The sequence below is a fragment of the Petromyzon marinus genome, chromosome 74 (genome assembly GCF_048934315.1).
Source record: "Petromyzon marinus isolate PM22_M1 ecotype Great Lakes invasive population chromosome 74, UKy_Petmar_22M1.pri1.0, whole genome shotgun sequence".
NCBI classification, from domain to species: Eukaryota; Metazoa; Chordata; class Hyperoartia; order Petromyzontiformes; family Petromyzontidae; genus Petromyzon; species Petromyzon marinus.
The window spans coordinates 4,578,540-4,594,409 of NC_133740.1; the positions used below are offsets into that span (position 1 = coordinate 4,578,540).

At 55.6% G+C, this 15,870-nt stretch overlaps 2 protein-coding genes across 8 annotated transcripts in view; one reads left to right on the top strand and one right to left on the bottom strand.

Moving 5' to 3' along the window:
* The window catches only part of LOC116958187 (uncharacterized), a 54,731-nt gene extending 40,255 nt beyond the window's left edge, over positions 1 to 14,476 (top strand). For all 7 annotated transcript variants that reach the window (XM_076056224.1, XM_076056222.1, XM_076056221.1 and 4 more), the window contains one exon: positions 1,177 to 14,476. In XM_076056224.1, coding sequence (XP_075912339.1) covers positions 1,177 to 2,987 — 1,811 coding nt within the window. In that variant the 3' untranslated portion in view covers positions 2,988 to 14,476. The remainder of the gene's footprint in view (positions 1 to 1,176) is intronic.
* LOC116958194 (uncharacterized) overlaps positions 1 to 15,870 on the bottom strand; it is a 342,903-nt gene that overhangs the window by 149,925 nt on the left and 177,108 nt on the right. The window lies entirely within an intron of this gene.

Here is a 15,870-nt window from a genome sequence, read left to right on the forward strand (position 1 = left end):
ATTCCACCACCGCCGCTACCACAGTCACCGCCGCTACCTAAGTCACCACCGCTACCACCGCTATCGCAGCTACCATAGCTACCACAGCTACCTCAGTCACCGCCGCTACCTCAGTCACCACCGCTACCACCGCTACCACCGCTACCACCGCTACCACAGCTACCTCAGTCACCACCGCTACCACAGCTACCACCGCTACTACAGCTACCTCAGTCACCGCAGCTACCTCAGTCACCATCGGTACCGCAGCTACCACAGCCACAGCTACCACAGCTACCACCGCCACCATCGCTACCACCACTACAACCGCTACCACAGCTGCCACAGCCACAGCTACCCCCGCCTCTACCACAGCCACAGCTACCACCGCTACCACAGCTACCACAGCTACCACCGCCACCATCGCTACCACCGCTACCACAGCTACCACAGATACCACAGCTACCACCGCTACCACAGCTACCACAGCTACCACCGCTACCACAGCTACCACAGCTACCACCGCTACCACAGCTACCACAGCCACAGCTACCCCCGCCGCTACCACAGCTACCACAGTCACCACCGCTACCTCAGCTACCACCACTACCACCGCCACCACAGCTACCACAGCTACCACCACCACCACAGCTACCACAGCCACCATCGCTACCACAGCTACCACAGTTACCGCTGCTACCACCGACACCACCGCCACCGCTGCTACCAAGGAAATAATTGTGGCAGCTGTCCCTGTGCATCAGTCTGTCAGTAGGGGGTGGCGATGCTGCTGCTGCTGTGAGGGTCTGGCCTAGGGGCACCCCCAGTGGCAGCTGTCCCCGTGCATCAGTCTGTCAGTAGGGGGTAGCGATGCAGCTGTGAGGGTCTGGCCTAGGGGCACCCCCAGTGGCAGCTGTCCCCGTGCATCAGTCTGTCAGTAGGGGGTAGCGATGCAGCTGTGAGGGTCTGGCCTAGGGGCACCCCCAGTGGCAGCTGTCCCCGTGCATCAGTCTGTCAGTAGGGGGTAGCGATGCTGCTGCTGCTGTTGCTGCTGCTGCCGTGTGGTCTCGCCACATTCGGTCGAACTCCGGGCCCGCAATGTTCCTAACCAACGCCACCCAATACCCCCCCCCCCGTGGGCCCCCCCCCACCCCCCGTGGCCCCCCCCCCCGCCACTCCCCCGCTCTGCCTCAACAGACCCCACGAAGACACTCGGCCTCGAGCGACCGCGTGGCGACGTGCCGCCCCCCCCCCCGCCGCCGCCGTCGTCGCCCCCCCCCTCCTCCTCCTCCTCCTCTCCGCCGTCGTCGTCCCGCCCCCCGCCCCCCGCGTCGTCGTCGTCGTCGTCGTCGGCGCCTCGCCGCGGGCAGGCCAAGCGCTACGCGTGCCCGCAGTGCGGCAAGGCCTTCCGCCAGTCCACCCACCTCCTGCGGCACCGCTCGCTGCACACGGGCGAGCGGCCGCTGCGCTGCGGCGAGTGCGGCAAGGGCTTCGCGCTGCCCGCCGACCTGCGGCGCCACGCCGTGGTGCACGCGCCCCAGCGGCCCAGCTACGCCTGCGACCTCTGCCCCAAGACCTTCCGCTGGCCCCACGGCATCGCCAAGCACCGGCAGACGGCGCACGCGGCCCGCGGCTCGGAGCCCTTCGGCTGCGGCACGTGCGGCAAGGGCTTCCGCTCCAAGGCCTACCTGAGCACCCACCAGACGGTGCACCGGGGCGAGAGGCCCTTCGGCTGCGACGGCTGCGGCAAGAGCTTCGGCTGGATGGCGAGCCTCCGGGCCCACGTGAACCACGTGCACCTGGGCCTGAGGCCCTTCCAGTGCGAGGAGTGCGGCAAGACGTACAAGTCGAAGCACGGCCTCCTGGAGCACCGCCAGCGGCGGCACGCCGGCGGGCTCCGGCCGCACCCCTGCGGCTCCTGCGGCAAAGCGTTCGCGACGGCCGCCGCCGTGAGCATCCACCGCAAGACGCACGCGGCCGAGCGGGAGCGCCGGCACGTGTGCGGCACGTGCGGCGCCGGCTTCTTTCAGGCGGGCACGCTGGCCAACCACGTGCGCACGCACACGGGCGAGCGGCCGTTCGCGTGCGAGGTGTGCGGCGTCGCCTTCACACGCTCGGACCACCTGCGCAAGCACGTGCACACGCACCTGGCCGGGGGCGGCAGCGGGGGCGGGGGCGGCGGGGGCGGGGGCGGCGGGCGCAGGGTGCTGTTGGGCGAGGACGCCGTCGCGAGCGTCGGCGGCGGAGGGAACGGCGGTCACGTCGGCGGCGGCGGCGGCGGCGGCCACGTCGGCCACATTGGCGGCGGCAACATGATCGCCGCCGGCAACATTGTCGCCGGCGGCAACATTGTCGCCGGCGGCATCGGCCACGTAGGCGGCGGCCACATGGGCGGTGGCGGCGGCCACATCGGCGGCGGCGGCGGCGGCGGCGGCAGCATCGGCCACATCGGCGGTGGCAGCATCGGCCACATCGGCGGCGGCAGCATCGGCCACATCGGCAGTGGTGGCGGCAACATCGGCCACATCGGCGGCGGCAACGTCATCGGCGGCGGCATCGGCCACATCGGCGGTAGCCACATCGGCGGCGGCGGCGGCGGCGGCGGCGGCAACATCGGCCCCGGCCACGGCATGAGCAGCGGCGGCGTCGGCGGCGTCGGCGGCGGCGGCAGGAAGCTGCTGTGGCCGGGCGGCGCCGATGGTGGCGGCGGAGTCCTGGCCTACGGCGGCGTGAAGGTGGCCGGAGGAGGCGGCGCCGGTCTCGGCGGCGGCGGCGGCGTCGGCGTCGGCGGTTACGGCATCGGCGGCATCGGCGGCATCGGCGGCGGCAGCGGCGAGGGGCTGCCGCTGTGGGTGACGGCGCCCGGCATGCAGCCGTACCCGGGCCGCGCCGTCAGCGTGCTCACGGCGCCGCCGGCGCCGGCGACCGCCATGGACGTCAAACTCTCGGCCGTCCTCTTCCAGGAGGGGCTGGCGGCGGTCGCGGCTGGGGTGAACGTGTTCAACTGACGCGGGGGCGGCGGGAGGATGGAGCCGGTGTTCGGCACGATGAACCGGATCGGCCCGGTCGAGGCCAGATTGGCCCCGGCGAGCCCCTGCCGGATTTCGGGCCCCGGTGACGGCGGACCCGGCGGCCGGCGCGGTTTTTCCCGGGGCGAGCGTGGAGACGTGCGCGGTGGGGTTCGCCACGGTGCCGATATCGGTTTGGCCGCGAGTTTGCAAAGCGGTGTTGGTGCCCCTCGGGGTAGACCACTCGGCATCATCATCAGCAGCAGCAGCAGCAGCATCGCCACCCCCCTCTACTGCCAAAACACCTGGCAGGGACCTCCTGACGACGAGGTGCTGAGACTCTGCAGCGAGACTTTCCAGGGTCAAGTTGAAGAACAACCCAGGCGGTCGGCAGGGAATGAGACGCCGCCATTCAGGATCCGCCGGCCAAATTTTCTCGTCGTTGTTGTTGTATTCTGCGGTTTTGTTTTATTACTCCCCCCCTCCCCCCTCCTCCGTGTGTGGCCGTTGTTGTTTTTGTTGTACAGAAGTTTTTCATTTGTGTCTGCCACGGTTTCTGGTTTCGCCCCCCGCCCTACGATTCTATTCCCCCGCTGCTGTCAGCTGTAATGGATGGAGGCTTTCCCCGCTCCCTCACCCCTCCCCCCATGAATGCGTGGAGGAACCACAGACGAAGCCGTAAGGCAGCAACAGCAATTGCCCAAGCTCTGGCGGTGTCTTATATACGGGGGACTCCTCTACGTACAAACGAGTTGGGTTTCCGAGGTCCGGTTAGTAAGTCCGATTTATTCGTAATTACGACATCCTGCTTGGATGGAGGTGGAAGCTGACGGAACTCTTACCATTTCTGGATGATCTGCTCGAACGGGGGTCGAAATGGTAAGATAAAATACGGCGTTTACCGAACGAAAACGCACGCTGACACCTACCTGAATGCAGGAGTCACACCCATCGCCCCACGCAGAAATCCACTCTCATCAAGATGCTCATTCGTCGGCCTAAGAAAGTGATAGTCTTGACAAGTGAAATTGTCAACGGTAGCAGAACACGCGTGCCAACAAGGACACTCAATTGATGTTGAAGTTCTGCGCGAAACAAGCTTCTACTGGGCAAGACTAATTTGAGAATCTATCGAAATTGAAAGAAATAAAAATAATTTCAACCGTTTGGACAGCTACTGACTTAGTGCTGCTTGGACACGAATCGTCAAATAATACTTTGTTTAAATGCATGCCCATACAGGCCACAGTACTTCAATAGGGATTACCTTTGGGACGGCTATTGTAGTCCACACAATGGGCCTCCCATAATGCGCATGCAATGATACACGTCGATTCATTAATCCCTCCCCCCCACTTTGCGCAAAAATAGCGTACAAGCGTTGTCATTACATCGATGCCTCTATGTAAGGAACGAGACAGGTGGACTGGCTGTCGCCTGATGAAGCTAATTGCAATCGCTGGCGAAACGTCGTACTCAGATTGTAAATGTTGTGGTTTGGCTCTCCAGAACACCGGTGTGGTTAATTGGCCACGTTCTGTTTACATGACAACCCTTACTAATTGGCTGTGGTGGCGGGTTTAACGACACATTTACGCGATCTAACCCAAAAAAACCTGGCTTATGGATGATCTTGGTCGCAAAAGGCTACGTGTTAAACAGGCTACGTGTTAAACTTCACTCCCTTCGATTCCAAACGTGTTGTACGGCATGTACACTAAACACGGGAAATGGCTTTAAAAGTTGTATAATCTCCTGTAGATGCCACTGGTACTTTACATTCTGAAGATGTAGATGCCACTGGTTCATGTTCTGCAGATGTAGATGCCACTGGTTCTTCACGTTCTGCAGATGTAGATGCCACTGGTTCTTCACGTTCTGCAGATGTAGATGCCACTGGTTCTTCACGTTCTGTAGATGTAGATGCCACTGGTTCTTCACGTTCTGCAGATGTAGATGCCACTGGTTCTTCACGTTCTGCAGATGTAGATGCCACTGGTTCTTCACGTTCTGCAGATGTAGATGCCACTGGTTCTTCACGTTCTGCAGATGTAGATGCCACTGGTTCTTCACGTTCTGCAGATGTAGATGCCACTGGTTCTTCACGTTCTGCAGATGTAGATGCCACTGGTTCTTCACGTTCTGCAGATGATGCCACTGGTTCTTCATGTTCTTCAGATGTAGATGCCACTGGTTTATCACGTTCTGCAGATGTAGATGCCACTGGTTCTTCACGTTCTGCAGATGTAGATGCCACTGGTTTTTCACGTTCTGCAGATGAGGATGCCACTGGTTCTTCATGTTCTTCAGATGTAGAAGCCACTGGTTCTTCACGTTCTACAGATGTAGATGCCACTGGTTCTTCATGTTCTTCAGATGTAGATGCCACTGGTTTATCACGTTCTGCAGATGTAGATGCCACTGGTTCTTCACGTTCTGTAGATGTAGATGCCACTGGTTCTTCACGTTCTGCAGATGTAGATGCCACTGGTTCTTCACGTTCTGCAGATGTAGATGCCACTGGTTCTTCACGTTCTGCAGATGTAGATGCCACTGGTTCTTCACGTTCTGCAGATGTAGATGCCACTGGTTCTTCACGTTCTGCAGATGATGCCACTGGTTCTTCACGTTCTTCAGATGTAGATGCCACTGGTTCTTCATGTTCTTCAGATGTAGATGCCACTGGTTCTTCACGTTCTGTAGATGTAGATGCCACTGGTTCTTCATGTTCTTCAGATGTAGATGCCACTGGTTCTTCACGTTCTGCAGATGTAGATGACACTGGTTCTTCACGTTCTGCAGATGTAGATGCCACTGGTTCTTCACGTTCTGTAGATGTAGATGCCACTGGTTCTTCACGTTCTGCAGATGTAGATGCCACTGGTTCTTCACGTTCTGCAGATGTAGATGCCACTGGTTTATCACGTTCTGCAGATGTAGATGCCACTGGTTCTTCACGTTCTGCAGATGTAGATGCCACTGGTTTATCATGTTCTGCAGATGTAGATGCCACTGGTTCTTGACGTTCTGTAGATGTAGATGCAGATGCCACTGGTTCTTCACGTTCTGTAGATGTAGATGCCACTGGTTCTTCACGTTCTGCAGATGTAGATGCCACTGGTTCTTCACGTTCTGCAGATGTAGATGCCACTGGTTCTTCACGTTCTGCAGATGTAGATGCCACTGGTTCTTCACGTTCTGCAGATGATGCCACTGGTTCTTCATGTTCTTCAGATGTAGATGCCACTGGTTTATCACGTTCTGCAGATGTAGATGCCACTGGTTCTTCACGTTCTGCAGATGTAGATGCCACTGGTTTTTCACCTTCTGCAGATGTAGATGCCACTGGTTCTTCACCTTCTGCAGATGTAGATGCCACTGGTTCTTCACGTTCTACAGATGTAGATGCCACTGGTTCTTCACGTTCTACAGATGTAGATGCCACTGGTTCTTCACGTTCTGCAGATGTAGATGCCAACACCGCCATCTATTGCGCAGCAGTTGAACTTGTGACTCTCGGTCCAAGCAGGCAACTGGACAAATACGGGACGGGTTTGTTCCCATCTCTCAAAGTTCGTACGTCGAGTGTTCGTAAGTAGAGGAGTCCCTGTACATGTTGAGATGTCGAGTCGATTGAGGAGTGTTTATATGTGCGGAAGGAAACCTGTAGGAGCTGTGTACACCCACGCGCGCGACATGGGGTGCGAGAAGGAGCAACGCTGTATCCCGTTGCTGCCGCCTCCCCGGCAAAGCCGGGGGGGGGGGGGGGGGGGGATATGAGGAGGGGGAGGGGACTTTCGCATCCCATCTGCCTGTGATCCACCAACCCTTGCTTGCCCGGCCGCCCGCATACCCCCCTCCCCGCGGCCATGACAGGATCCGTTGTGCAACTCTCCGTCGGCAAACAGTGTAGTCGCTCCCGTCTCCCTTGGCTGGTGGACTCCTCTCGAAGTCTCTCTTGGCAGTCACGCGCACACACACACGCAGTGGCCTGGCCCACAAAATGAACCCGCGAATTCCCCCTTTGCTGCCGACCTCGTCAAGGAGCTGTGAACCCTCATCGCCCCAACTCTGGTCATCATCCTCGCGGCAGCGGCAGCGGCTATTGGCTGACCGTAGTTACAAAGACGGTGGTCACCGCATCGCTCGGCGCCCTCTGCGGCCGTCTGGAACGCTCTTCCGATTGCTGAAAAGGCCACGGGGAGCTGTGATGCACTTTTAAATCATCATCTAGACTGACGAAACGAATTTCTTTACAAGGCGTGCCTTGCCGTCCGACAATTAGACTAATGAGCGAAATGCTGAGCAACCGATGGTTCAACTTTCACCTTGCTGCCAGCAGCCCACGAAGATCGAACAACGGGCTCCCGCAGGGATCAGTTCTGGCCCCAGCGCTGTATAATCTCCACACGAGCGACATTTTGCTGCGTGTCCACACGCGTGGATATCGCACTCGCAACTCAAGCACGGGAAACGGAGGACGCTGAGGCAGTCCTCAAACGATCTGAAGACTCTGGAAGAATACTTCGAGAATCGGCGCCGAAAGCCAAACCCATCGAAGAGCGCCGCCCCCTGCCTTCGACCCGAACAACGGAAGACCTTCGAAAACGTTGAACGTTAACTTCTGCGGGGCAAAGCTGAGGCACGGCGAACACCCTCGGCATTTAGGAGTCACCCTGGATCGGACGCTTAACCACCACCACCACCACACTCTTTGGTTCTATTGGGTAAAGTCACGTAGGTGAAAATAAAATAACAAAAAATCACCACGTTTCGGCCACAACACAAGCGGCCTTCATCAGGTGAAGGGACGAGACTGTCTGGAGGACAGCGCTGGAGTGGAAGAAGCCACGCTTAGATCATGACCTTTAAGCTGTGAGAAGAAAAAGACCACGCACCTTGACAAAGGAATTAGCATATAATTTAGCATTGAAATGGCTCATTGAAATAGCTAAGTTAAAGTATACACATCCGCAGAGGTACCCCTTGACAAAGGAATTAGCATCGAATTTAGCATTGAAATAGCTGAGTGATTAGCTTGTAACTGGTCACAGAAATAGCTATGTTAAAGTTACAGCATATACATTCACCGAGGCACCTAGTACTCATCAAACAGGAGAATTTAGCGAAACACAACCACGCTCAGCCATCGGACCTGTGTGCGAGCAAACAAGGTGTTCTGACAAAGAAATTAGCATAAAAAATTAGCATTTGATTGGCGGATTTTAGGAAAGAGGTGGTGTACGTGCCGGTGGACTTGCCGTTTGGCGCGGGGGGAGGGGGGGGGAGTTTACCTATTGATGGTGTGAAAAGGGAATTTATAAGAGCTGCGAAAGTTTGGGGTACCACTACTTGAAAAAATATACCGTACCATTGAAATTAGTTTAATGTTTAGTTCGATTTAGAACGTCTTTCCAATGGTTGCTTAATTTGAAACCATCCTCAAACAAGCTTAAGGTGCGACGAAAGCACGAGCGAATAGTTTTCAGAAACTTGCCAGCACGTTGACGACAATCGACGCGGGCCCTTGCCGACTCCAACCGCGGAGTGCCGTGCCGCGCTGTGGGGCGCAAGCCCTCACACGAACGGCGAAATTGCCGAACGCGCTCCGCATCGTCAGCGGTTACCGAAAGTCTGCTCCACTCCCGTGGCTTCCTGTGCCGGCGAATATTGCGCCGGCCAACATCCGACGCCATGAGGCGACGACACGGGAGAAAAAAGAAGATGATGAAGAGCGCGACCGTGCCGCTCCGTCAAGATCTAAAGCGGGGGGGGCGGGGAACCTTTTTTTTCTGCCAAGGGCCATTTGGATATTTATAAAAATAATTCGCGGGCCATGCCGAATTATCGACTTAAAAATGAGCCCGTTTATATTTGGTCAAACGTTGAATTAACTCGCCCCTAATGCGACGGGCTGGAATTGCTTCTCTTTTGGCGAGGCGTGGTGGTGGTGGTGGTGATGTTAGCCGCTATTGACGATGTTGCTGCTACTCGCAACTGCTTTTCCAGGTTTGCCCTCCGAGATCTCTTGAATTTCGAGTCCCGCCTGCGGTTGCCTTGGCAGGGCCAGAGACCCGAATGATTTCGCGGGGCCCTGTACGGCCCAGGGGCCAGACGTTTCCCACCCCTGATCTAAAGGAACCCGTCCAAGTCTAAAATCCAGGAAACCGCCTCGCCTCTCGCAGCCAAAAATAAACACGCCGCCACTGGGTCTAAATCGACGGTGGAGGAACCGGGATTTTCTCTTCCACGACGACTACGGACCACGCCGAACCGCGCGCTAGGGACGCAACGCGGCAGATGCGCGTACACGTTTCGTAAAAAGGGAGATCAAAGAATCGCCCCCCACCCCCCACTGCGACTGTGGAGAAGTCTAAACCATCGAGCACATCACCGGTGAACGCTCCGTCCGCGCACATCGTGGTGCCATCGCTGAAATCCACGCTGCGTCAACCGCCCTATTGGACCCAATGAGGAACCTTTGCATTCATTTGATCATCATCGTTAAGGCAAAAAAAAACTGTTGCTTTTGCCATACGAAAAGAAAACTCTTTTTTTGTCGCGTTTAGTTTGTCGTCCTATCCCCCCCCCGCCACAACCTCCGGCGACACGAGGTCGGCAAACGCACGGCGCGGACGAGAAGTCGAAACGCACCGATGTGCCGTAACGGAGCGTTCTCGTTCCGTCGTTGGTCTCCTCGTGCGGACGAGGTCTCCGTGGCGTTCCCTCCAACACGCCCGTCGGCTTCTGCCGACCGTAGCCCTCTCGATGTAACGCGATGTACGAATGTAAACGCAGGTTTTGTTTTGTTTTTAATACACCCGCAAGTAATCAAATCCTACCGTTTCACGCGACTCGATTCTTGGGCGTCACCCGGGGAGGGCGGATGGTGGGAGTCGGTTTTAATCTTGGAGAGTCGGCTCGCGGGACCGGTCCGCACGCCCGTTAGCTTCAGGAGGCTTGGACAAGTGACGCTCGACTAATATTCTAGATTTTTAAAGCTTTCGTGACTGCTAGGATCCATGCTCTTTGGTTCTATTGGGTAAAGTCACCACGTAGGTGAAAATAAAATAAAAAAAATCACGACATTTCGGCCACAACACAAGCGGCCTTCATCAGGTGAAGGGACGAGACTGTCTGGAGGACAGCGCTGGAGTGGAAGCCATGCTTAGATCACGACCTTTAAGCTGTGTGAGTAAAAAAAGACCACGCGCCTTGACAAAGGAATTAGCATATAATTTAGCATTGAAATGGCTCATTGAAATAGCTAAGTTAAAGTATACACATCCGCAGAGGTACCCCTTGACAAAGGAATTAGCATCGAATTTAGCATTGAAATAGCTGAGTGATTAGCTTGTAACTGGTCACAGAAATAGCTATGTTAAAGTTAGAGCATATACATTCACCGAGGCACCTAGTACTCATCAAACAGGAGAATTTAGCGAAACACAACCACGCTCAGCCATCGGACCTGTGTGTGAGCAAACAAGGTGTTCTGACAAAGAAATTTGCATTAAAAAATAGCATTTGATTGGCGGATTTTAGGAAAGAGGTGGTGTACGTGCCGGTGGACTTGCAGTTTGGCGCGGGGGGAGGGGGGGGAGTTTCCCTATTGATGGTGTGAAAAGGGAATTTAAGAGCTGCGAAAGTTTGGGGTACCACTACTTGAAAAAATATACTGTACCATTGAAATTAGTTTAATGTTTAGTTCGATTTAGAACGTCTTTCCAATGGTTGCTTAATTTGAAACCATCCTCAAACAAGCTTAAGGTGCGACGAAAGCACGAGCGAATAGCATTCAGAAACTTGCCAGCACGTTGACGACAATCGACGCGGGCCCTTGCCGACTCCAACCGCGGAGTGCCGTGCCGCGCTGTGGGGCGCAAGCCCTCACACGAACGGCGAAATTGCCGAACGCGCTCCGCATCATCAGCGGTTACCGAAAGTCTGCTCCACTCCCGTGGCTTCCTGTGCCGGCGAATATTGCGCCGGCCAACATCCGACGCCATGATGCGACGGCACGGGAGAAAAAAGATGATGAAGAGCGTGACCGTGCCGCTCCGTCAAGATCTAAAGCGGGGGGGCGGGGAACCTTTTTTTTCTGCCAAGGGCCATTTGGATATTCATAAAAATCATTCGCGGGCCATGCCGAATTATCGACTTAAAAATGAGCCCGTTTATATTCGGTCAAACGTTGAATTAACTCGCCCCTAATGCGACGGGCTGGAATTGTTTCTCTTTTGGCGAGGCGTGGTGGTGGTGATGTTAGCCGCTATTGACGATGTTGCTGCTACTCGCAACTGCTTTTCCAGGTTTGCCCTCCGAGATCTCTTGAATTTCGAGTCCCGCCTGCTGATGCCTTGGCCGGGCCAGAGACCCGAATGATTTCGCGGGGCCCTGTACGGCCCAGGGGCCAGACGTTTCCCACCCCTGATCTAAAGGAACCCGTCCAAGTCTAAAATCCAGGAAACCGCCTCGCCTCTCCTCTCGCAGCCAAAAATAAACACGCCGCCACTGGGTCTAAATCGACGGTGGAGGAACCGGGATTTTCTCTTCCACGACGACTACGGACCACGCCGAACCGCGCGCTAGGGACGCAACGCGGCAGATGCGCGTACACGTTTCGTAAAAAGGGAGATCAAAGAATCGCCCCCCCACCCCCCCCACCCCCCACTGCGACTGTGGAGAAGTCTAAACCATCGAGCACATCACCGGTGAACGCTCCGTCCGCGCACATTGTGGCGGCAACGCTGAAATCCACGCTGCGTCAACCGCCCCATTGGACCGAATGAGGAACCTTTGCATTCATTTGATCATCATCGTTAAGGCAACAAAAAAACTGTTGCTTTTGCCATACGAAAAGAAAACTCCTTTTTTTTGTCGCGTTTAGTTTGTCGTCCTATCCCCCCCCCCCTCCGCCACAACCTTCGGCGACACGAGGTCGGCAAAGCACGGCGCGAACGAGAAGTCGAAACGCACCGATGTGCCGTAACGGAGCGTTCTCGTTCCGTCGTTGGTCTCCTCGCGTGGACGAGGTCTCCGTGGCGTTCCCTCCAACACGCCCGTCGGCTTCTGCCGACCGTAGCCCTCTCGATGTAACGCGATGTACGAATGTAAACGCAGGTTTTGTTTTTAATACACCCGCAAGTAATCAAATCCTACCGTTTCACGTGACTCGATTCTTGAGCGTCACCCGGGGAGGGCGGATGGTGGGAGTCGGTTTTAATCTTGGAGAGTCGGCTCGTGGGACCGGTCCACACGCCCGTTAGCTTCACGAGGCTTGGACAAGTGACGCTCGACTAATATTCTAGATTTTTAAAGCTTTCGTAACTGCTAGGATCCATGCTCTTTGGTTCTATTGGGTAAAGTCACCACGTAGGTGAAAATAAAATAACAAAAAATCATGACGTTTCGGCCACAACACAAGCGGCCTTCATCAGGTGAAGGGACGAGACTGTCTGGAGGACAGCGCTGGAGTGGAAGAAGCCACGCTTAGATCACGACCTTTAAGCTGTGTGAGAAGAAAAAGACCACGCGCCTTGACAAAGGAATTAGCATATAATTTAGCATTGAAATGGCTCATTGAAATAGCCAAGTTAAAGTATACACATCCGCAGAGGTACCCCTTGACAAAGGAATTGGCATCGAATTTAGCATTGAAATAGCTGAGTGATTAGCTTGTAACTGGTCACAGAAATAGCTATGTTAAAGTTAGAGCATATACATTCACCGAGGCACCTAGTACTCGTCAAACAGGAGAATTTAGCGAAACAACCACGCTCAGCCATCGGACCTGTGTGCGAGCAAACAAGGTGTTCTGACAAAGAAATTAGCATAAAAAATTAGCATTTGATTGGCGGATTTTAGGAAAGAGGTGGTGTACGTGCCGGTGGACTTGCCGTTTGGCGCGGGGGGGGGAGTTTACCTATTGATGGTGTGAAAACGGAATTTAAGAGCTGCGAAAGTTTGGGGTACCACTACTTGAAAAAATATACTGTACCATTGAAATTAGTTTAATGTTTAGTTCGATTTAGAACGTCTTTCCAATGGTTGCTTAATTTGAAACCATCCTCATACAAGCTTAAGGTGCGACGAAAGCACGAGGGAATAGTTTTCAGAAACTTGCCAGCACGTTGACGACAGTCGACGCGGGCCCTTGCCGACTCCAACCGCGGAGTGCCGTGCCGCGCTGTGGGGCGCAAGCCCTCACACGAACGGCGAAATTGCCGAACGCGCTCCGCATCATCAGCGGTTACCGAAAGTCTGCTCCACTCCCGTGGCTTCCTGTGCCGGCGAATATTGCGCCGGCCAACATCCGACACCATGATGCGACGACACGGGAGAAAAAGAAGACGATGAAGAGCGCGACCGTGCCGCTCCGTCAAGATCTAAAGCGGGGGGGCGGGGAACCTTTTTTTTTCTGCCAAGGGCCATTTGGATATTCAGAAAAATCATTCGCGGGCCATGCCGAATTATCCACTTAAAAATGAGCCCGTTTATATTTGGTCAAACGTTGAATTAACTCGCCCCTAATGCGACGGGCTGGAATTGCTTCTCTTTTGGCGAGGCGTGGTGGTGGTGGTGGTGATGTTAGCCGCTATTGACGATGTTGCTGCTACTCGCAACTGCTTTTCCAGGTTTGCCCTCCGAGATCTCTTGAATTTCGAGTCCCGCCTGCGGTTGCCTTGGCAGGGCCACAGACCCGAATGATTTCGCGGGGCCCTGTACGGCCCAGGGGCCAGACGTTTCCCACCCCTGATCTAAAGGAACCCGTCCAAGTCTAAAATCCAGGAAACCGCCTCGCCTCTCCTCTCGCAGCCAAAAATAAACACGCCGCCACTGGGTCTAAATCGACGGTGGAGGAACCGGGATTTTCTCTTCCACGACGACTACGGACCACGCCGAACCGCGCGCTAGGGACGCAACGCGGCAGATGCGCGTACACGTTTCGTAAAAAGGGAGATCAAAGAATCGCCCCCCACCCCCCCCACCCCCCACTGCGACTGTGGAGAAGTCTAAACCATCGAGCACATCACCGGTGAACGCTCCGTCCGCGCACATCGTGGCGGCAATGCTGAAATCCACGCTGCGTCAACCGCCCCATTGGACCGAATGAGGAACCTTTGCATTCATTTGATCATCATCGTTAAGGCAACAAAAAAAACTGTTGCTTTTGCCATACGAAAAGAAAACTCCTTTTTTTTTTGTCGCGTTTAGTTTGTCGTCCTATCCCCCCCCCCCTCCGCCACAACCTCCGGCGACACGAGGTCGGCAAACGCACGGCGCGGACGAGAAGTCGAAACGCACCGATGTGCCGTAACGGAGCGTTCTCGTTCCGTCGTTGGTCTCCTCGCGTGGACGAGGTCTCCGTGGCGTTCCCTCCAACACGCCCGTCGGCTTCTGCCGACCGTAGCCCTCTCGATGTAACGCGATGTACGAATGTAAACGCAGGTTTTGTTTTGTTTTTAATACACCCGCAAGTAATCAAATCCTACCGTTTCACGCGACTCGATTCTTGAGCGTCACCCGGGGAGGGCGGATGGTGGGAGTCGGTTTTAATCTTGGAGAGTCGGCTCGCGGGACCGGTCCGCATGCCCGTTAGCTTCACGAGGCTTGGACAAGTGACGCTCGACTAATATTCTAGATTTTTAAAGCTTTCGTGACTGCTAGGATCCATGCTCTTTGGTTCTATTGGGTAAAGTCACCACGTAGGTGAAAATAAAATAACAAAAAATCACGACGTTTCGGCCACAACACAAGCGGCCTTCATCAGGTGAAGGGGACGAGACTGTCTGGTAGGACAGCGCTGACTAATCCACGACTAATACTCGTGGATAACTTAAAGCCGGCGGTGATGATTCTTAGCCTGGAGCCCTGGGGGGGGGGGGGGGGGGTGCATCGGGCATCCCCTGGGCGTGCGTGATGCCCTTTCTGGGGGGCGCCGATCATCGCAAAAACGCGAAGCCACGGGGGCACGTTAAGTAGCGAGTCAGTTTTCGCCAAACCCTACGAGTTGATTAACGTCGTACATTGTTAAAGATTGAGAACCGACGGGGCTGGAAGGCTGCAGACAAGTTTAAGGAACCACCGACTTCTGAGTGTGCGGCCTTTTCATCAGGCACGAGGATTGGAAGTCACGAATGGTTCGGCCAGCGGACTTGCGGCTCTCAAGTGAGCGTGGGGGAGGGGGTGGTAGAGAGGATTCTCACTTTCCCGTTTCAGTCGTCCCTCAGCCAGTCGTGGAAATTCCACATTCCTACGGTTAACCATAATCGATACGCAGGTGAACTCCGTCGATTCGACACCACCCCCTGGCCCTGCTTGGCCCCCCCCCCGATCCAGATTCGGACGTCTGTGTCGCGAGGCCGGTGGCGTGGCAGCCAGGTTTGGTTCCGACTCGGATCGGCAAATAGCCCAGTGGGGAAAACCAGCCGTGCTGGGCCAGGGCCAGGCGCAGGCACGGCTCTGATGTGCCAGTAGAAAAACCAGCCGTGCTGGGCCAGGGCCAGGCTCTGGCACGGCTCTGATGTGCCAGTAGAAAAACCAGCCATGCTGGGCCAGGGCCAGGCTCTGGCACGGCTCTGATATGCCAGTAGAAAAACCACCCGTGCCGTGCCTAGCCGCTGGCACTGCCTTGGCTCCGGATTGTGCAAGTCGAGGCAAAATAAAAACACCCGTATCATGCCCAGGGCTAGGCACCGGTATGGCTCGGATGTGCCAGTAGAAAAACCACCCGTGCTGGGCCAGGGCCAGGCATGGCTCGGATGTGCCAAGCGGAAAAATAAAAAAAACACCCGTGGCCGTGCCACCAAGGGACAACGACGCCGGCTCCGAATCGTAAGCAGAATATTTATAACAGATGTGTCCGGCAGCGGGCACGGGG